This window comes from Furipterus horrens, unplaced genomic scaffold (genome assembly GCF_987537825.1).
Source record: "Furipterus horrens unplaced genomic scaffold, mFurHor1.1.pri manual_scaffold_17, whole genome shotgun sequence".
Classification (NCBI taxonomy): domain Eukaryota; kingdom Metazoa; phylum Chordata; class Mammalia; order Chiroptera; family Furipteridae; genus Furipterus; species Furipterus horrens.
Genome location: NW_028327187.1, coordinates 27981721 through 28004800, shown reverse-complemented (window position 1 = coordinate 28004800; position 23080 = coordinate 27981721). Strand labels below are relative to the sequence as shown.

Genomic DNA, 23080 nt, shown 5'->3' with positions numbered 1-23080 from the left:
GCACCCTCGCCCTAAGGATCTCCCAGGTTGGGCCGCTTGGAAACTAGGGGCCAGGAGAACTTACACCCGTGCTCAGCACACAAGAGGGATGGGTGAGGCGACCAAAGCTCCGCCCTCTGACGGGCTTTAATCACCAGGTTCCTGGGTTCCCGCGAGTCCCTCCAAAGCGTCTCCAGTTCTTCGCAAGCCGGGGACAAACCGGAAATGATGCGACTTGTCGCGTTTGATTGGAGGAAGCAGAAATCGCTTTGGGGCCGGTACGGAAATTACTTTCTTTTCAGCTTCCGCTCCTGATCCATGTGAGACACAGGCTGCTGAGATGAGCGTGATACGGCCCGTGGAGAGGTGAGGGGTAAAGACGGGTCGGGGGTTCGGGGAGTCTGGGTCTCGTTGGGGGCTGGGATCTCCGGAGTTTGAAACGTGGAAGCCGTTTTCTAACAGATGACACTTGTTCCCCTCCCAGGACTTCGCTATTTGTTACTGTTTCAGCGATCCAGCCTTTAAAACCCTTTTAATTTTACTTAAATCGCCCCCTGTGCTCCCCAGCTTTATAGGCTTATCCCTGTGGCCCTGATGCGGTCTCTCCCTCTCCAGCTAAGTTAATACGTTGCCTTGCCATCATCACGTGACTCCTTTTTCTGCCGCTGCTTGGACGGGTTTCAGCCCTCTGCGCAGGCTGTAAATTCCCTTGGAACCTTTGTTGATGGGAGCCATATGTGACGTTTTGTCCCCTGATGCTACATCCCACCCAATAAAGGAAGTAAATATAACCCATTTAGCACGGCTTGCCTTGCGAAGACTGATAGATTCTATAATTTGTTTCTGCGTACCAGTATTCTTAGTTAAGAACGTACTTTGCCGAGCAAATCCCAGGGAAAATGGCTTACTCAGCTACTTTCATCCAATTCCGTTTCCCCATTCCTGGAAACAAGTGATCAAGATGTCACTTCAGAGTAAGCTGCACCTGTAAAGGTTTATTCTATGTGGAGGGTTCTTATAAATATTAATGGTGAAACTGCCTTGCCTTGAGGGCCAGCAACAGCATCTTCTGCCACCTTACCTAGAGTCTGATCTTTTTACAGTCTCCTAGAGGTCAGTGGGAAATGGAGTGCCAGTCACTGAAGAGTGTTAGATCTTTTTCATGCATTTCTGTATGGGTATCACCAAGCACTGCTCACCTCTTGTTAAGTTATTTGAAGTGATAATATTTCTCTTTTATCTCCTTTAACAGCCTTCTGGCATTAAGCAAACAGGAAGAACTAGAGGATTTGCCAAATGACTATCCCTTGAGCACCAGTGAAGATGAGGTGGGCAACAACTGCTAAACTGTCTTCTCCAGTTCCCTTCTGCCTCAAAATTAGGATAGACAACACATTCCTGGAAAGGGAAGGGGTATCAACATTCTTTATATTTGTTCAGGTCTTACAAATAAATTACAAGCATTTATTTAGTGTTTCATGTATAACTGCACTGAGTGCTGCGGGAGTCTGAAGACTAAAATACAGTCACTGTCTTCAAGTTGATTAAGTATAGTTGAATATATAAGAACAAAACCTATGGAGATGCTTGAAATGCTGAACTGTGACCAGGAATACTAGCTGTGTACTTCTGATTTTTCTGAAATATTTGACCTCTGACCGGCATATTCTAAAACTGGTCAGTTTTGGCAGAGGGAGGCAGTACTAAGTGATTTTGGGTGTTTTAAAGGGAGTGGGACATAATGATAGAAACTGGCCATTATTCTGAATCTGTAAAACTTTTAAATAAACCCCCTTTCCTTTTCCACAAAAAAAAAAATCCTATGGTCCTCATTATAGGATTTCCCTGTTTCCCATATTTAGATTTCTGTGGAGAGTTAAGTGTCTGGCTGCAATATACATAATTAAGTTGGATCTCCAACAGATGCTATGGAATTCCAACTCTTTATTCTCTTGACAAAACTACTTAGATTGGTGTTTTTTTAATGTCAGAGTTTCTGTGTCAGATCACATTACGTATGTGTTCTGTATAGAAACACTATTCCCATAGCATTCTTCTTCCCCAAACATGTTAAGGCAAGCATAACATTAGCTCCCAATTACTAAGGCTCTATAGTGATGGTGTTTAGTTTTTGAAGCAGTTCTTTCAGACCTCATCTGATTCCCCACTGACCAAAAGAATGAGACATTTTACATGGGCTTCAATTCCCACAGTTTATTCCCCTCCCCTCATCATTCTGATGGTTTTTCCTTTTCCATGTCTAGGGGGACAGTGGTGGAGAGCGAAAGCATCAAAAGCTTCTGGAAGCAATCAGTTCCCTTGATGGAAAGAATAGGTAACATTTCTGTCATTTTTGACAGGTTATGACTAGCTGATTCCATGAGATTTATCTGCAACTAATATTTATCAAGTGCCTAAGACAATGAAGACACTAGTGCCAGCCTCAAGACAATATACTTTGGAGACAGATTGCATAGACCAATTTTGTGTCCTCTCTGCACCTTAATTTCTTCACTAGATGATAAGATTAATAATAGTACACACCTTATAAGGTTGTTGTGTAATTTTTAGCTATTATTATGTTAGACCTCTATGCATATGAATTCTTACTGAATCCACACTTACATTTTTTTCTTTCTTTATTTATTATTGGGGGGGGCGCTCTGTAACAATTCCCCCCTCTCTGACTTAAGACCCTTTATAATCTTATAAAGGACAATGAGTGAAGTCTCGTGCTCCTCTGGCTGCTTCAAGCTGAATATGGTCATCATCCTACCTATCCTTGGGTCCAGAAATCCCTAATGAGAGTAGGGGTGTGGAGGGGAGGCACACTTACATTTTTGAAGCATTGAGTAGACATTACTTATCCCCATTGCAGAAGTTAATTTACTTGCCTCATAGTCACTGTGCTCATAAGTGGCAGATCCAAGATTCAAATCCAGGTACGTTTGAATCCAATTCCAGTACCTTTTCCACTATGCATATCTTGTATTGCCTTGTGTTTTTCAGGGGTTAAGTCTTCATTAAGAGATGGTTAGAAAAAAAAAAAAAGAGATGGTTAGACTACCAAGTCCAGGTTAGGAACAGATTTCCTAGTTGCTCTGTGACAAAACTTAAATCCAGAAGAGAAATACATGAAACCAAAGCCTTGTCTGAAGAGATAAGTATTTGTTCCCAAACAAAATGTGCCCATTCCTTCTATGTTCTGTTTTGCCTAAATTTCAGGCGGAAATTGGCTGAGAGATCTGAGGCTAGTTTGAAGGTGTCAGAGTTCACTGTCAGTTCTGAAGGTAAGTTAACAAAGGAAACTATCTCTGCATAGAGCTTATGGAGTTCCGAAAGTATAATGGTCACTTCACCCCCTCCCCACCTAGGAACTCTTTCTTTATGTGATTAATGGATCATCCTATAAATATTTACCTGGAAGTGGGTAAAGAAGGGCAGTCAGATGCCCTTGAGTTTCTTCCATATCTAAAAGCCTAGAAGGCCATGGTCAAGGTCTCCCACTGAGCTCGATGAGCTACTTCTAGGATAGAGAGATGTGAATGAAGAAGCTGCCTCTCATTAGCTTAATCATGTTCATGATTTCACTTTTATTTCAGTTCTCACAGTGCTTTGCGTTCCAATAAGCAGATAATTTTTCCCACTGGAGCTCGAATAAGTCAAGTTATTTACTCAAGGGCCTTCACCTAGTATAGTATTTCTCAACCTTTTCTCTTTATTGCTTCCTCCAATGAACCTTTTTTTTCTGTTTACTATCTTTTATTGAAGGGTCTTGCATCCTCATGGGACCCCAGCCAAATAAAAAACCAGACAGGTCCTCAATATATAGCAGGAGGCCTGGGAAGGGAGGGGAATGACTTACGATCCCATCATACCTTCCTAGAAACAGAAACCACCACAGATAAACAGACAAGGGCCAGGGAAGAGAACTTGCCTCACTCTAGATTCTCTTCCATTTGTCCCCACTCGAAAAGAAAGTCAAACACTAGCTAATAGCACCCTAGCCCCATCCCACCCACAGCAGCTTTTGTGGGACTCCCCTCTGCACCTTCAAGAACAACCCCTAATCCCTGGCTGCTGTGGCTCAGTGGATTGAGCATCAGCCTGCGAGCCACGTGTCGCTGGTTCGATTCCCAGTCAGGGCACATGACTAGGTTGCACGTCAGGTCCCCATTTAGGGGCGCGAGTAAGAGGCAACCACACAGTGATGTTTCTCTCCCTCTCTTTCTCCTTTCCCCTCTCTCTAAAAATAAAATAAACAAACAAATAAGTAAATAAATTGTTTTTTTTTTTTTAAAGAATAACCCTTAGCACTGCAGTCCTGGCCAGGGATGGGGTGGCAAAGCCCCAACTCTACCCCAATTCCCTGAGGAGGTTACTCCCCAACTGGCCACCCCTGTCTGAAGGCCTGCAAGTCTCAGAAGGTCCCACTGTACCCACAAGAGTTTCTTGGATGGAGGGGGCCGATCCCAGGGAGGAGGTTCCATGCAGCCTGAACCCCAGCACTTTCAGCTTAAAAAGCACACTATTATCTTCTGCAGCCCCAGCCATACCCGACCCAGTGGCCCCCAGATCTCCACTACCCCTTATATACTACTTCCCTGCAAATGAGACGGCAGTGCTCCGCCCCTGACCTCAAGGAGAGTGGGGCAGCCATGTGAGTCCCACATCCAGGGCAGAGAGGGCCTGGCAGGGCCCCTTGCTGGGAGAAGAGAAAATGCCTAAGGTGCTACTTCCCCAGAAGCCCTGGGGCAGTGAAGAGCTAGAGGTGAAAGAAGGTTCTAGTAGGTGCCACATGGCATGGGGGTGATGGGCTAGAAGCTGAAGGAAGATAAGGGCACGGGTTTGCCAGGAGCAAACCAAGGTGGTGGAAAAGCTGTAGGAGGCTGCCTTGAGGTCACCCTGGAAGCTCAGCTTACAATCATGAGAGGGCACAAAGCAGGCTGGGAGCCTTTGCTGCCTCCCTCTCTGACTCCCTCCCACCCCCTCCCACCTTGGCTGGGAAATCAAATACTAAGGAATGTGATTCTGTTGGACAGGTTTTAGCTTCTGAGGGACACAGAATTTTGTATTAAGATTTTTTCACACACTCCCCTAAGAACCAGTTTTCACCCCCTGGGTGGGACAGTGATATCACCCTTATTGAGAATCATGACCTAGTAAATGGCAGAACTGGAGCTTCAACCTGATACCAAGTCTAGATGCCAAGTCTTTTTCACCATATTCACAATTTAAGTGGCTTGAATAAGTTATATTCTTCTAGTAACCACTAACCGTAACTTTCCGGAACAAATAGCAATGTATTCTCCCAAGCATATTCATTCAGCAAATACTTCACTTCTACTGTATCAGTTTTAGAATAGTTTAGAGCGGTGATGCCACAAGAATTCTTTTTTTAAAGGATTTTATTTATTTATTTTCAGAGAGAGGGGAAGGGAGAGAGAAAGAGAGGGAGAGAAACATCAATGTGTGGTTGCCTCCTGCACACCCCCAACTGGGGACCTGGCCCTCAACCCAGGCATGTGCCCTGACTGGGAGTCAAACCGGTGACCCTCTGGTTCTCAGGCTGGCACCCAATCCACTGAGCCACAGCAGCCAGGGTGAAAAAAAATTTTTAAGATTTTTAAACGTATATATTTTTAGAGAGAACGGAAGGGAGGGAAAGAAACATCAATGTGTGATTGCCTGTCGCACACCCCAGACCAGGGACCCTTTAGTCCATTGAGCCATACCAGCCAGGACGCCACAAGAATTCTTAAAACACGCAATACCTGACTATTTAGTCAGGGGCACTGACCTCATTGCTTAGACTGTCAAATTTAAAAAATGACAACAGCCAACACAACAATAGCGTCTGGTGTGAATGAATCCATATTATACCTCTTTTCATTTATTTTTTTTTTAAGATCAACAAAAAGTACATTTTTTGGTGTACTACCAAATTTTAGTAGTTAGTTTATGTGTGCCATGAGATGAAAAAGGTTGAAAATCACTGGTTTCGATATTGGGCTATAGTGAAGGATAAGATACTGATCTCATGAGACTTACATTTTATTAGGGGTGGGGATGGAGACAATAAGAATTAAAACAGGATGATTCAGTGAAGTGACTGCTTTAGTTTGGCTGGTCATGAAAGGTCTCTTAAGAGGCAAAAAGCTGAGATCTGAATGACAAGAAAAGTCAATAATGCAAACAGGAAAGCATTCCATGCAAGGGGGCAGCTGGTGCAAAGGCTCTAATGAAGAAATAGGCTTGGCATATTTGAAGAATAGGAAGAAGGTTAGTGTACTGGAGCATAGTGGAGGTGGGGATGACATAAAGTTGTAGTGACAGACCAAGATCCCATATGGGGACCAGGTCACATAGGGTTGTGTCCTTTAGGTTGATATAATCAGCCTGGTTTTCACATCATTGCCTTCAGCCAACTGTGGATTGCAAATATTCAAAGGAGAAAACCCATAAAGTTCCAAAAAGGAAAACTTGGGTTTGCCACGTTCCAAGCACTAGGCTGAATCCATGCAAATGGAGTGATGTATGATATACCCTGATGTAGCCTATATGCAAAATATAGGTTACATGCAAATATTACACCATTTTGTATAAGGCGCTTGCACATACTTAGATTTTGGTATCACAGGGAGTCTTGTAACCAATCTGCCATGGATACAAAGGGATGACTGTTTCCAAGTATAAAGGGAGCCATTGGAGGATTTTCAGCAGGATCCTGATATTCTGTGATTGACATTTTCAAAATATCACTTTAGCTGGTGTGTGAAGAATGAATTGCAGTGGGGCAAGAATGAAAGCAAAAGGACCAAGAGAAAAGCAAATAACTTTTTAAAAATAATTTTCTCCTTTCTTCTACCCTCCAACATGTGTGAGAATGTAGGGAACTGATGGTGTCTCTATGGCTGGCAATTGAAGTAAGAGAAATTATTCCTGCTTGCCTACACATTTGCCTGTCTGCCAGTATTTTCTGCTTAGGCATCTGCCTATGTGATAGTGAGATTTTGCTTCACTTCTCAGTCTGACCAGAAAGCTTGGCCTTTCTACAGGATCAGGAGAAAGGCTAGTCCTTTCAGATCTGCTTGAGCCTGTTAATACTTCATCCTCATTGGCCACTGTGAAAAAGCAGCTGAATAGAGTCAAATCAAAGAAGACTGTGGAGTTACCCCTTAACAAAGAAGAGGTTGAGCGGGTGAGTTACCAAGTGTCCATTAAGGGGAAGAAATTGAACTAACCAGTAAAAACAGGGTAAGAATAGAAGGAGGGGAAAGCCTGACAAATGCAAGGGGAAGTTGCAATTGCCTCATAATGGAAAATATGAGACCTAATCTCAGGGAAAGTGCAGTCCTGAGAAGTAAGCAAGAGGTATTTCTAGCATACTAATTATGTATTCTTCCTTGGGCTAAGAAACATGGCTTCCTGATTTCCCACTAGTCCTTTGAGTTTGATGCCTAATTTTGTGGCTCTTGTGTACCTTGCCTGTTTCAGATCCACAGAGAAGTGGCATTCAATAAAACCTCACAGGCCCTCTCCAAATGGGATCCCATCGTTCTGAAGAACCGACAAGCAGAGCAGTTGGTTTTCCCCCTCAAGAAGGAACAATCAACCTTTGCTCCCATTGAACATGTGCTCAGTGGCTGGAAGGTAAATGCAATACAAAGAAACTATACCTTGGAAAATGAGATCATGCAGTATGGAGATTGCAGGGTCTACAGTTTAGTTGGTTGGACATGTTGAACTGAAATTCCAGCTGCAGTCACTATAGTTTATCACTCTGAAAGGGAGAGAAGACGGTCGCAAGATTCATTGTCAGTCAGGCAGTAGCCAGTCACAGTGGCCATATAGTTGGCTCTGCATCAGTTTGTAGCATACAGTACATGGTTATTTCCGTGTTTTTGTGTTAAAAATTCAAATGGCCTGTAGAGAGGAAATACAATGTTTTCTTTTTCACACCCCAGTTTTTAAAAAGGTTTTAAAGCCACATTCTGATCTGGGGAAAATCAGGAACTCAGTGGCATTACCGGTGCCTTAGTAGAGATATATGAGCAGCAGACTCAAAGTTTGCTTATAAAGGAATATCACATTAAATTATAACATTGCTGATAGAATCTTAGCAAGTAACTTATTATGACTGAGCTATAGGAAATAAAAAAGATTTTCTAGAGCTAAGTTTCCCAAACACTGATCCCTGGCAAATTTTTCATCCATCTGAAGCCAAAGGATAATTGTGAGTAGGGTGGGTGAAAGGTTGTCAGCTTTTCTTTATTAGCAGATTATTCTTCCACCTTAATGGTACTGAAATAGCTTTTCTTTTATGGCATGATAGTAGTACTAAAGGGTGGCATTGGGGGTGGAACAGTAGTTATGTCCTTGGCAGAATTAAAAGTTGGTGATTGTATGTAGGTCCTTAAAGTCTCAAGATTTTTATTTTTTAGTCTGAACAAGTGCTTCAGAACAGCTAGCCTTTCTTTTCAATACACCATTGGTTATGGAGTCTATAATGGGATATTCTGTCTTAAGAAAGAAAAAAATGAGCAGATGGCCCTGTTTATGCTTTTCCTCTGCTTTCTAAAAATCCTTCTACCCTCCAGCACGTGTGAAAATAGTTTTGTTTCCTAAAAATCCAGGAATGATAGTGTTCTGTATGTCAGGGACTTGAAACAATTACAGGTCATCAAAGTAAGTAAGTATGGCTTGCTGCTACAGCTAGAAATTGAGCAAGTAATTGCTTATTGTGGGATAAGTTCTGTTTCTGCCATTCTCTTTCTAGGATGCTTCCTTTTCCACATGAAAAAGAGATCAGGTTTAAATGTGGCTGCAGGATGGAAGGGAGACTTTAGGAAAAAAATTTTAAGAGGTAATATAATTTGCAGGGTTCAAGAATATTGTAAAAGTATAGACGATATATAGTGAAAAGTCTAACCCCATCCCTGTCCCCATCTGATCATTTTTACCCATACTCACCCAAGTATAACCACTTCCGTAAGTATTTTTGTTATTGTTAACTTAAGAGTTTTACTGATATGTTTCTGTTTCCCTCACACTTACCAAAAATGAGTAGTGCACTAATTCTGTACCTTGCTTTTTCCATGACAGTATGATCTCTTAAGATCACACTGAGTTGGGTATTAGGATGAGATGGAGATGAAAGTTGCACTAATAATGGCACCTCTACTCCCCAGGAACTCCCTGAGCAAGACAAAGTGGCCCAGACACTTACCTATTGTATCTGCTGGACCATTCATGCTAAGATTCATTTTTGAAAAATGATTGTCAGTGTGGCATAGAGAAATAAGGAAATCCTTAGGTCAGGGTGCTTTCGAGTGAGCAACTCTCAATTCTATTCTTAGAACTTAAGAGTGTAATACTGCCCTGACTGATGTGGCTCTGTTGGTTGGGCATTGTCCTGCAAAGCAAAGGGTTGCTGCTGGTTCAATTCCCAGTCAGGGCACATGCCTAGGTTGCGGGTTCACTCTCTGGTTGGGGCATGTGCAAGAGGCAATTGATCAATGTTTCTCTCACATCGATGTATCTCTCCCTCTTTGTCCCTCTCTGCCCCTCTCTAAAAATAGTTTGAAGTACCAAGGACTAGTAATATATTAGCATTTCTGGAGATTAAGAATCCAAAATGTCTGCACTATAGTTTTGGTCCAGCTTTCTAAAATTCCATTGGACTCTAGCTGAGAAGAATTAAATGGGATAATGCATTTGTAAACTGCAAAGTACTAGCAATGATGTAAGGTAACTTTTCCCAGCCTCGCTTACCTTCTGCCCCAATAGCTGCATATGCTAGCATTTCCCAGACTGTTCACCTAAAAACCTTAGTTTCTCAATATGCCCTCGAAAAGGGGAGAGTAGGATCCCTTTGCTAGAAAACGCTGCCTACCTCTACTGGAGATTGGTGATTCACAATATACATTAGCCTTGTAAAGGCTATGAAAAGATAGTAAAGAAACCCCTTCAACTTACTCTAACCCAGAGTGTAATAACTGATATTACTAAAAATCAAATAAAATAAATTCTAAACTTAAAAAAAAAAAAAAAAAGAAGTCAATCTTGTTAGCTGATGAAGAACATGCTTTGGGAAGAGCTGGTCTCCACTGCTCTCTGTGTTCTCTCACCTTCTCCTGTTGCCCTACTGAAATTTCTTTCAAAGGCCATTAATAAGAGACCTCCTAGTCTCCACATCCCAAGCCCTCAGAGTCTTCAGCCAGTTTGACACTATTGACACATCACATTGATTAAAACGCCTGCCTTGGCTTCTGTGACACGCTCCTGATTTTTATCTATCTGACTTTCTTATCCCTTTCTATTCCTGCTCTGTGAATTCCGTGACATTTGACTATCACCTGTATATGCTACAGATCATTCTCAATCCCTTCCTACTCAGCGCCAGTCCTAGATCCCATATGACTAGCAGACCTCACCTGGGTCTCCCCTATGCATCTGAAACTTCACACACAACCAAGTAAGCCCGGCATTTTCCTTCCTTAGACTCCCAAACCCTGTACTACCACCTTCATTCTGTAACTCAGTCAACAGCATAACTCCACACCCCACTCACTTAGGTTGGAAACCTCAGCCATCTGATTTCTCTTTCTCCCATTAACTCCTCCCCAGCCCAGACAGTGGGTTAGTCTGTAAATTTTGTCCCTGTAATAGCTCTCAGATCCCTGGTTCCCATTCTCATTTTCACCTTTCACTTGCCACTTGACATACAGGGTGAGTCAAAGGTAGGTTTACAGTTGTTCATACGGAAAATAATACAATAATTAATAAATAATAATATAAGAATAAACCCTGTGTTTTATCCACTCACAACTGTAAACCTACTTTTGCCTCACCTTGTATATCCCCTTACACAATCACCTGGATTTTCTTTCTGAAATATAAAACCAATTGTCCCCCTCTTGTTTAAAATCCTTCAAAAGGCTCTACTTAGGGAATGAGACACACACACCTAGCATTTTAGCTGCACTGGACAACACATTGTTGTTCTCTTACACACATCTCCTTTCCATATATTTATGTTTGTTTATACTCATCTCTCCACTTGGCCCTCCTTTACAGAATTATAGTTACACCTCAAACAAAGCCTAATTCAAAAAGTACGCCAAGTCTCTTCAGAATTAATTGTTCCTCTGTGATTACTCCTATGGACTAACATTTTTTTTAAGATTTTATTTATTTTTAGAGAGAGGAAGGAAGGGAGAAAGAAGGAGAGAAACAGCAATGTGCTCGGCTACCTCCCACACACCCCCAACTAGGGACCTGGCCTGCAGCCAAGGCATGTGCCCTGACTGGGAATAAAACTGGCAACCTTTTGGTTCAGAGGCATTTCGCAGGCTGGCACTCAATCCACTGAGCCACACCAGCCAGGGCCTATGTACTAACATTTAACCTGTTACATTGTTAGTGATGCATGTATCTCTTTCCTCTAAAAGGCTGTGAGTTCTATGAGGACAGGAATGATCTTAATCAATTGTGTATTTTAGCACCCTCTACAAGTACATGGGATATAGCTGCAATCATTAAATGTTTGTAAATTGAATTGAATTGGAGGGAGATTATAACAGTGTAATATAAATCACTTTGTAGCCTGTCATTGATCACTACAGCCAATTTTAAAAATGGAAGAACATCTACCTTTACTATTCAATGGAATAGGTTTATGGTTAAATCAATAGCACTGTGTAATATATGATGATGTGTGTTTATGCATTTGTCTAGATATTTGTAAATTTGATAGTGACCGTGATGTATATGGCTGTTGAAAACCAGGTATAAAGTGTGTATGAGGTTTGAAACTGGCTATGTTGCCTAGGACTACCTGTGCATTGCCAAAATGGACCATGCCATGATCAGCCTGATTATTTTAGCCATCCTCACATTATCAATCAAGCAGTAAATGAGGTCTTTGGCTGACATGTGAAGTAACTGATTCACAGTCCATTCATTTCATACATATAGAGACTACCTAGCATGCAGAGTTAACTGGAAACTGAGGAATTGGAGCCAAAGTTAGAAGATGACTCGAATTAAATTTGAACTGTCAGTAAGCAGGCTAATTACATGAAGGTCATGGCTTTTTAAAAGATTTTATTTATTTATTTTAGAGAGAGGGGAAGGGAGGGAGGAAGAGAGGGAGAGAAACATGGATTGGCTGCCTCTTGTACGTGCCCCAACTGGGTACCGAACATGCAACCCAAGCATGGACCTGGACAGGGTATCAAACCAGTGACCTTTCACTTTGTGGGACAATGCCCAGCCAATGAAGCGACACAGGTTAGGGTATGAAAGTTGTTTTTAAAGGCAGTGTCTTTTTGTGCTCATCTTAGACCTAATCTCCCCTTTCCTCTAGAAATATTTTTAAAAGGAGGCTTACATGAATCTGAGATTCCTAACTATACATATACATAACAACACAGGGGCCATTTTGTTTTGCAACTATAAAAACTGACATTTGGTACTGTTCTGCCTCTGTCTTGACAGCATTTACCTTATGGGCATCCTGCTTCAATTCTTAAGAGAGCGGCATTTTGTTTTACATATATTAATAATTTGAACACAGCGTGATACCTCAGTAATATTAGAGAGCAGCCTCAGAGTCCCCTTGCTGAAGATGTCTTAAATCAGAATAAGATAAGGCTTTATCTGCACAGCTGGGCAGCAAACCTGGAACCCCTTCTCTTGCTGTAACAGCCAGTCCTATCCAGTTAAGTGATTCCAATTACGTCAAAAGTAGATTGTCATAGGGTTGGAAAGAGGGAGAGACTGTAGGAGCATGACTTAAGACTCAGAATATTTTGTTACCTCTTTAAGGCAAGAACTCCTCTGGAGCAGGAAATTTTTAATCTCCTCTCTAAGAATAAGCAGCCAGTGACAGACCCTTTACTGACTCCTGTGGAAAAGGCCTCTCTCAAAGCCATGAGCCTGGAAGAGGTAAGTGTGATAGATCTTTTATACACCAAGGCAGAGTCTATTTCTTCCCGCATTTGCACACAATACCCGGAGTCACTCTAAATCTCACTCGTTGTAGGCTAAGATGCGCCGAGCAGAGCTTCAGAGAGCCCGGGCCCTGCAGTCCTACTATGAGGCCAGGGCTCGAAGAGAGAAGAAAATCAAAAGCAAAAAGTAAGGAGATATACCTGAAACCCGTATAATTGTATTAATCATTGTCACCCCAATAAATTCAATTTAAAAAATTTAATAAGGAGATTCATACTAACTTGCCTTGGGGTCCACAAAAGAGAGTGAGGTGGATAATCATAAGCCTTTAGGAAAGAATCTTTGCCTTGGCAATTGGGGTCATATAGTAGTGATGAGCCTTTTTTTTACTCCTTAGACAAGCCTCAAAGCTTTGCCTGCTTCAGTAGCACCCTGTCCTCTGGCTTTGGCTCTCTGTCTCAGTTTTGCTAAAAAGAGGACTTGTCAGTTACCTTCTCTCCTTTCCAGGGCATGATGGAGTGATTCTGAAGAATAAATTCTACAGCTGTTGAGGCCAGCAGACCTTCCTTTCTACCTTTTTGCTTCTTTGGAATATGTTCTATTCTTCCCTTACACTATAGGACCAGAAGGGACCCTTTGCTTTGCAAGGGTCTGGGAGGCCTGCCAGCCCTCTCAGGTCCCAAACTTGGCTGCCTTCAGTCAACTAACTCTGTGCCATCGATTCTGGCCTCTGTATAGGGAAACCCCTTGGGTAGTGAGGACACTTCTGTATGTGGCATCCGTGTTTCCACCAAATATCTTTCCTCATACCCCTCTCATTACCCTGTAGATATCACAGAGTTCTGAAGAAAGAAAAGGCCAAGAAAGCCCTAAAAGAGTTTGAGAATCTGCAGAAGGTCAATCCTACTGCTGCATTGGAAGAACTGGAAAAACTCGAAAAGGCCAGAATGATGGTGAGGCTGCCTCTTGCCCTACCCCTTGAACCAACTTTCCCCAGAAAATGCTAAGGATCTCACTCTGCCCTTTCTTTCCAGGAGCGAATGAGCCTTAAGCACCAGAACAGTGGAAAATGGGCAAAGTCAAAGGCAATTATGGCCAAATATGACTTGGAGGTAAGAGACCATCAGGATGAGAGAAAGGATGAATTGGAGGAAAGAAAGAAATAAGAATTGGGTAAGAGCCATGAGAATGAATGGAAAACCAGGAATCTAAAAAGACATTAGAAAATCTTTAAGGCAGAGAGGAAAATGACCTGGAACAGGGTGGAAAAGAAGAGATGAAAGGGGAAAGAATATTGAAGGCAAGTCCAGTTAAAGAGGAGAGGAGTTCTTGTTTTGTTTTGTTTTTGTTTTTACCATGTTTCACATGTTTATTTCTTAAGGATATAGATTTTGTCTTCCATTATATTCCATAGCTCTTAACACAGGGGTATACATGCAGTTTAAACAGTAGGCACCAATAAAAATTGCTTAAGTCAAATTGAGAGGAGGAAACTTTAAGAAATGGACCAGGAAAGGTGTTATTGCGGTCACTAATGACAAGGCACACATGCTGTGACTCTTTCCTCCAGGCTCGCCAGGCTATGCAGGATCAGTTGGCCAGGAACAAAGAACTGACGCAGAAACTCCAGGTTGCCTCTGAGAGTGAGGAAGAGGAGGGAGGTGCAAAAGAAGAGGGTGATCTCCTTGTCCCTGATGCAGTGAATGAGGCACAGATGACTGCAGATGGACCAAATCCCTGGATGGTCAGGAATCACTCCAGTGACGCAAAAGAGGCTGAAATCCAGAAAGACCCCGAACAACTTCCAGAGCCCACGGCCGATGAGGCTTCTGAAAGTGAGGGAGAAGAAAGACCAATTGCAGAGGAAGAAATTTTGTTGAAAGAATTTGAAGAAAGGAGATCACTTAGGAAAACATCTGGGCTCCACCAGGCTGCCAAACCAGTGGACAGACAAGAAGCAAAAGGTGAGTTGTGGTGGGCTGGAAGGGAGGGCTTTGTGCAGGTGCTACAGACCAACTGTGAGAGGAAATCTGTGCCCACCCACACACTCTGTAGGATGATGAGGCTCTAGGGACTTGCAAGAGAGTGCCCTGGGTCCCTGAAAAGAAAATAGATTATCATAATTGCCATTTTTCTTCAAAGGCATTTAATAAGCGGTCATATGCATGGCTGTGCAGTGTGTATTCCAACACACTTTCTGCTCTTGGGGGCTTACAGTGTTCAGAAAGACAGGACTACACCATCCTTGAAGCCAGGACAGGAGTTAACATTGCTGGTACCCACAACAGAGAGAGGTGCACGTGATGGGATGGCAAACCTGAAAACCATTCACATCCACAGACACAGATGGATTTTGAGACATTATGAAGTGTCTTCAAATTATGGCTGCAGTGTTCTGTTTTGTTTATAAAGGAGTGGCATTTTTAGCACCTCATAGATGGTAGTTGATATATGATACAAGTAAAGACTTTCTGGACAGGATTGAATGACTCCACCAGATACATGGTAAATTATAATTATTACCCCATGCTCAGACTTTATTTGCATATTATATTTTTTACCTGTTACCTTGAAGAGATTTTACATTAACAGTGTTAGGTTAGCACCCTTGAGATGGGACAGAGAGCTGTTCTGGGGACAAAGCAGGTCCTTAAAGCCTGCTTAGGGAACCACCTACATTCAGAATCACCATGCTATCTGCACAGAGTCTTAGGTCTGATTATATTTCCTATAGAAATAATGCATTTGGGTAACAGCAAGAATCTTTTTCCATGGCAAAAAATTAAAAGAGCTGTCATTTAGAATGTATCATAGGGCCTTTCCTTAGGGTTTTCAGCTAGAGAGTTCTGGGATTAATATAATAGTTATAAGCAGTCACTTCCAAGAGGATTGTGGAGAGCAGCAATGCTACAAGCCAAGAATTTGGGGCAGTCTCTCTACAGCCACAGAACACCAGCTGCATCCTTGTGAGTGCCCTGCAAAGCCAGCCATCTAGCTAAATGTGTAGAGCAGTTGGCTGTGGTATGAAAGGTAGATTTGCATTTCCTTGGATGATAAATAGAATGTCCACAATCCTTTGGGGAAATAATGAGAAGTTGTGGACCCTGAACAAAATGGGCAAGGAAACGTGATCCTTGAGGAATAAATACATATGTATCCAAAGGCCAGATCTCAAGTACATTCTTACAGTGACTTCAAGCCAAAGCTAGAAAGCAGGGTGAACTTGGGAATGGAGGCAACTTGAGTCAATGCAGAGAACAGATGAGACGTGTGTCACTGCCACGTTATCTTCGGCGTTCTCAGAGACTGGTGGTATTTACTCAGATGTTGCTAGTGACTGGAAAGTGTGAACTACTTGACTCAACTACGACAGGTTATGAAATGCTGCTTTAAGATAAAACAATCCTGGATAAGGTTTTTACAAATAGGGCGTTACAATGTAAATTATAAATGGTAAATCACAGTTTTTAGGAATTACAAATAATAAGTAACAACGATGTTAATTAAAAAGGCCTTTTTAAAAATTTGGGACCTGGGCCCCCAGTTGGGGGCATGCAAGAGGCAACCCATCAGTGTTTCTCTCCCTCTCTTTCTCCCGCCCTTCCCCTCTCTCTAAAAAAATATAAATAAATAAAACCTTTTTTAAAAATAAAATTTGAACTTGGGGCCATCTCCCCAAGCAGGGTTTACTATATGAGGAAATTAAGCCACAGTTCCTATTGTAGAGTGAGTCACTGGCAAAGCTGGGTATAGGGACCAGGATATCTGCTTCCCAACATTCTGCTTTTGACTACATAGCTCCACTGCCTGCTAGTTGACAGGTAATGGTTAGAGAGCTTACCAGAAGACCCAGCGAGTCTTCTCTTCATTGGGATGTCTTTCATGGTGCCTAGCGCCCAGTGGGCGCTCAAAAAATGCTAGTTGAGAGTGCTCAACAAATGTTCATGGACTAGGCAACTTCTGTGACCTCCTTTTCTGACAGCTTTCATGTCCTCCTCCAGATGCTAACAGCCAGGAGGTGCTATCTGAATTGAGGGCACTGTCTCAGAAACTCAACAAGAACAAGCATCAGTCCAGAAAGCAAAAAGTGAGTTCAGCAAGGACAGTTTTGCCAGTCCAGAGAGAGGGACCTGCTGGGGAAGAAGAGGAACCCCTGTTGCTGCAGAGGCCTGAGAGAGCAGAGACTCTGGAAGAGCTAGAGGAGCTGGGCAAAGAAGGATGCCCTCAAAATAAGGAGCTTCTCAGACATGCAGTAGAAAGGCAACAGTTGGAGACGAACCCAGATCATCAGCCTGATGCTCCCAAGGAAAAGAAAAGGAAGGAGAAAATGATTGACCTACAGAACATCGTAACCACAAAATCTCCTTCCGTGAAGTCTTTAGCAGTCCCCACAACAATAGAGGAGTTGGTGAGCAGAGCCAGGGTCATGGGCCATTGTGGGAGATCACAGCTGGTGCACAAAGTGACCTTCTTGCACAAGGAGTAGAATCAGTGAAGTTTGTTGTGTTGGGATCACATTTCTGTAGTCAAGAGGCCAAGAATAGTGAGGCTAGGCTGGCCCAGGTGAGTTTAATAGGTTCAAATCTCTGAGTGCCATTGAGACTCCCACATCCTAAATCCTGGGCCACCAAACCATTCCTGGGGTCCTCAGAGGAAAGAGGGAGGCACTCAAAGCTCTGATGAGATCCCAGGCAGGACATTCAAATATGAGTCATTGAGTTGTTGCCAAGGTTTTGCTCTACCCAGTTGGATCTCAAGTGGTCCAGGACTTCCTGATTAAGTAATTGAAATTGCTCAAGTGAGGAGTCCTGGCCTGTCTTTTCAGGGCTATAGCTGTAGCATACCTACATCTGGCCAGGCTACTTGGAGCTCCTCCTCCTAACATAGAACATTCATTCCTCCACCCTGCAGCTTCCTTAGTGAAAGTTTGTTTTTTTTTAATTGTGTCATGTGATAATGGGGTGGGGATTTTTACCTTAGAAGAAAATTGGAGCATGATTGGCTACCGATCTATGATTGCAAGACCATCATTGTTCAGCACTTTCCCCCTAGAGGGCGCTAAAATGTCACAACCTAAAATTCAAGCTTTCTTGCCTGAACTTCCACTCTAAAGCAAGCTGTAGTCACAGAACCTCCCAACCACAATATCTCCTCCCCTGGAGTCTCTGGCAGTTCCCATAATAGAGGAGTTAGTAAACAAAGCCAGGGTCTCAGACCATTGTGGGGGATCAGAGCTGATGCAGAAAGTGCCAGAAAGGAGATTTTGTGGTTAGGAGCTCCTCCTTTTCCCCAACCCCCCCTCTCTTCTCACTGTTGTTTCTTCCCAGGAAGATGAACAGGAGAGAGATCAAAAGCAAATGATAAGAGAAGCTTTTGCTGGGGATGATGTCATCACAGACTTCTTGAAAGAGAAGAGGGAAGCTGTGGAGGCGAGTAAGCCAAAGGACGTGGACCTGACTCTGCCTGGCTGGGGCGAGTGGGGTGGTATGGGCCTGAAGCCCAGTGCCAAGAAGAGACGCCGGTAAGAACAGGGACGAAAGCATGTCAGAAGGACACCAGGTTCTCCAACCTCACCTTCCCTGCCCTTTTGACCAAGTCCTTAATGCTCTTAGACATCCTGCTGTTCTACTTTCCAGGTTTCTCATTAAAGCACCTGAGGGTCCTCCAAGAAAAGACAAGAATTTGCCAAATGTGATTATCAATGAGAAGCGAAATATCCATGCAGCAGCTCACCAGGTGAGGGATGGAGAGCTCTTTAGCTGCCACCTCTTTGCTACCCAGCTCTCTTGCTTGGGAGGAATGTTCTAGTCCTCTGTGGTCTATAGGGACATGTGATTGTGACCACAGAGTCAAATCTATTTTTGTTTTTACTGACTGGCTCTGAGATGAATAATTCCAGATCAACTCTGCTGTTCGTTTGTTTTTTAACTTTTTAATTTTTTTTTAATTTTATTTTTATAGAGAGGGGAAGGGAGGGAGAAAGAGAGGGAGAGAAACATCAATATGTGGTTGCTGTTTTAATTACTGACCAGGAAGAAGGTTGAGACTTACACAATAATCTTTGCAGCAATAGTAAGGCCCTCAAATCTGTTTTCAACTAGTAGCCCAAGATAACGCTGATGCAAATGGGTCTCACTAAAGGAAGAATTGCTGTTCTTCGTGCTGGTATTTATAGTCAAGGTAATGTTGAAAGGCTATAAAATTTGAGCTACATCTTAAGAAAAATGAAGACAAATGGGTACTTGTTCAGGGTAGTACAAGAATTTTAAATTGTGTCATATGATAATGAGCTAGCGTTGTTTACCCGAGAGAAGCAAATTTGAGCAGTATATTGAAAGCTGTCATGTGGTGTAGAGTCATATAAAGTAGAAGTTAGAGGAAAGGCAGAGTTCACTTCAAGGAAAAACTTTCTACTAGTCCAGAGAGATTGTGAGCATGTGTAAAGAGGACCAGGAATGAGATTAGACTCAATGACCTTTATGTTCCCTTCAATTCTGAAAGTCAGTGACTCAGATTTATTTTAAACCAGTATAATATTAAAATGACTTGTATTTTTCTTTTTGAAAAAGGGGGGAGGGCCTATTTAATTGATACAAAAGAGGTGAAGAAATAACATTTGAATAACACTAAATGATTTAATTTTGTAAACCAGTCGCTGTGGAAATGGAAATGTGAACACTATAATCCCAGTTGAAGCTATATAGCCAGAAAACAGGCAATGAACAGGCAGGTATAGGATAAAAGAGAGAGAAAAGGGGTGCAGAGCTTCACCAGGCCAGTATTCTAGGTGAAGGGCAGAGAACCTCAAAGATCACCCTTCCCTTCCAGGGTCTTATCTATTTGCTTTTTAATGCGGTCACAGCAAATTGACAAATAGTTTTCCAGAATCTCTCTTGATTTTTCCTCATCTTTTTAATAAGCTATAGACTACAAGCCCCAGCATGCAATAAGAATAAACCATGCTTCACACTGAAGGGTTGGGGGTGAGACCTTCCAAGGCTGAATACTCTGGCCAAGGTTGTTTGTTTGTTTGTTTGCCTCTTGCTCTGGCTGACACATACAGATCTAGCTATCAACCCCAGTAAGTAAGACATTCCCTTAACCTAAAGAGAATCTGTCCATCACTACCATCAGCACCATCTGGCAGTACTCAGCTTTTCTTGAGTGTTCCACTGAATATCTCTAACCACTACTGATCATGACTTCCCCTTTTTTCTGCTTACATCTTTTTCCTCCTCTTTGGCAATTGGGGAAGTGTTTCAAGATTATTTAAATATCTGAAGATAGTACTGTGGTAAGTGGAGAAGAGTAATGGGGCTGAGAGAGATGACCTTTGTCATTACCTTGGGCCTTCTAGTTCAGAGTTTGTGATGCCAAAGGAGGATGAAACTGAGTGTAGCAGCCTGGTAGAGTTTAGGATTCAGGAGTAAACCTTTGGGTTCCTTAAAACATCAATCCTGTGTATCAAGGAGAGGAAAGGAAAGGATAGAGTCGTCGGCAGCCGTCCGTCTCGAGAGACGATGGTGTAGCTTCTTAAGAGTCTATCTGCACCGCCGAGAATGGCTGTGCAGTCCGACTCGGGAGTGACACGGTATCTGTCTCCTCCCATGTTGAATCGACATCTTGCGATGACGCTGGAGTGTCCTCTCCAGTGAAGCTGAAGCTACAGAGCCTGGGCAGGGTGATATGGAGGGTCTGCTGTTGCCCATGCAGCAGACCCCCCCTCTCTTCGCAGCTGAAGGATCCAAGGGAAAGACGGAGTCAATACAGCTTGGCTTCAGGTGCGCCGCAGGAGTTGCCGGTGTTGACTACAACGTCGAACCGCCTTAGGGACTCCGGCTCCGGATTTTCTGTCGGGGTTTACTCCCTTAGCCCTTCCCCTGAAGAGGTATGCCGCAAGGCAGCGGAGGTTTTTTGGAGTCAGAGTTTTCCTTCTCTGATGTGCCCTGACTGGAAGATCGAACCAGCAACACTTAGCTCGCAGGCCGATGCTCAATCCACTGAGCCAAACCAGCCCGGGATAGAGAGAGTAGGAGGGTCATAAAATCCATAGGGATAACACAGATGCCTGGGTGTTTCTTGCAGTCACAAGAATAAGACAGTCTTGTAGAAGACCCACTTGAGGAGAGCAGCCCTGGTGCTACTGTAGGGTTCCTACAGCTACAGGGGCAGTGTCAGGGTGGTTTTTCAATCCCTAGATTGATAGCTAAACCTGGGGATAGGGAGCTCCTAAATCCAGATGAGACCATTCTTCTCCCAAATGTCCTCCATCATATTAGGACTTCTAAGGTTAGATGGGGGCATTGGGATGCATTGACCTCTCAGTAGCTTCACCCACTGCCTCTATTATGTAGACCTGTGGCCTGTATGCCAACACTACCTGACCAATTGCAATTATACAACTGCACCTCAGACCTGGCTCATGCCTAGTCACTCTGTCTTCCTTTCCAGGTGCGGGTGCTTCCATATCCATTTACCCACCATCAACAATTTGAAAGGACCATCCAGACCCCTATAGGATCTACATGGAACACCCAGAGGGCCTTCCAAAAGCTGACTATGCCCAAGGTTGTCACCAAGCTAGGCCATATCATTAAGCCTATAAAAGCAGAGGATGTGGGCTACCGGTCTTCCTCAAGGTCAGACCTCTCTGTCATACAGAGGAATCCAAAACGACTCTCCATACGTCACAAAAAACAGCTGAAGAAAAACTCTTAAAGAATGAGTTGCTGGAGGAATGATATCTTGGTTCCCAGGACCAGGAACCCTGACTGCTCCTCCATTGGCCTGGCTTTACTCTGAGCTACAAGACAAATTTCAAAATTTATTAGCATGCTGTGGGTGGAGTTAAGCTGCATTTTAGAAATAAAGGCATTTTTATCTCTAACTGGAATAGATTCTGTGTTGTCTCTCAGTTGAATAATTTTCAAGTCAAACAAGACACCTTTGGATGTTTCCCACTGTACTTCTCCAGGTGTACTTGTCAGGGGAACCTCATTTTCTCACCAAGGATTATGTAGTTAGTGCTAAATTGGAGTGAAGTTACCCTAGTTTACGATCTTAAATACGTACATCACATCTAACATGGTCCACCATTAGCCAATTTTTTTTAGACTCAGGGGTAGTGACTAATTATTCTATACTCTTAACCTCTGAACCTAGAAACATGCACAATCCATGCAATTGGATTTTGGGCTGGTCCTAAGATGGTGCTGAAGCTGAGTTCACCTTTAAGTCTAGCCACTATCATCTTTGCGCCTGAGCCTCCCAGTTGGCACAGGTCTTAGAGAAGCTAGCATTTCTTTTCTCAGGAGATTTTACACCTACTTTACAAATGAGGTAGAAGTAAAGCTCTATTCCCTTCTTAACTCAGGGCCATCTCCTTCCCATTATTCGAAGTATAGTTTAATTCAACCAGTACTTTGCTAAGCTCTGGGCTTAGCTCTGAGGAACCTGCCTATCTTTGGGTGACAAGAAATAGATAAATGGACAGGACCCCTACAGCCTATATTCCTAAGAAGGAATTGGAGAATACTGTCCTGATTCCAAAAGGATGTAACACTACTGTACTTCACCTCCTGCCTTGGAGGTAGTGTCCCTACCCTTTTTAGACCAAGATGGGGTTATTTTTGTGTCACAGACCCGAGAATTTCATGAAATTATGAATCCTCCCCAGTAAAATGCACAAACAATACACCTTACATACAGTTTAAGGAGCTTTACAGACATTTGGAATGCCTGGGCCAAAAGGTCTCTGCCACTGAGTTTTCTTTTGCAACCCCCGCCAACTCAGCCCTCTTTTCCAAGCACACCACTCTCCAAATCAGTTCCAAAATGTTTAGACCTCCAATGTAACTAGTACTTGATACCTTTATTTTATAGGCAAAAGATTTCAGAGTAGAGTGAGGTCTCCAGTGTTACACATTAAATTAGCTGAATAGGCACTAGCACCCTAGACTAACTGAAGCAAAAAGCCACACCATCAATTTCTATGAAATTCCCCATGGTAGCTGTGGGGCCCTACTACCATCGCTTAACCTCTCAAAAACCAGACCGGGGCTGTGAATTAAGATAATACATTGACAGCGTTTAGAGCCCAGGGGGGCATTTTTAAGTTATCCATTGGTTTGAGATTATCCAAGAC

General features: G+C 42.9%; 1 protein-coding gene across 1 annotated transcript; it reads left to right on the top strand.

The window, feature by feature from the left end:
• The first annotated feature begins 262 nt into the window (after positions 1-262).
• UTP14A (UTP14A small subunit processome component) lies at positions 263-21829 on the top strand. The gene is made up of 15 exons (XM_090264754.1): positions 263-345; positions 1232-1307; positions 2244-2314; positions 3205-3269; positions 7038-7180; positions 7477-7632; positions 12811-12930; positions 13028-13122; positions 13766-13889; positions 13971-14048; positions 14507-14900; positions 16938-17344; positions 18264-18457; positions 18573-18672; positions 21388-21829. Exons 1-15 carry the CDS (start codon positions 320-322, stop codon positions 21652-21654), a joined length of 2316 nt encoding a protein of 771 aa, XP_090120880.1. The 5' UTR covers positions 263-319; the 3' UTR covers positions 21655-21829.
• The last annotated feature ends 1251 nt before the right edge of the window (positions 21830-23080 follow it).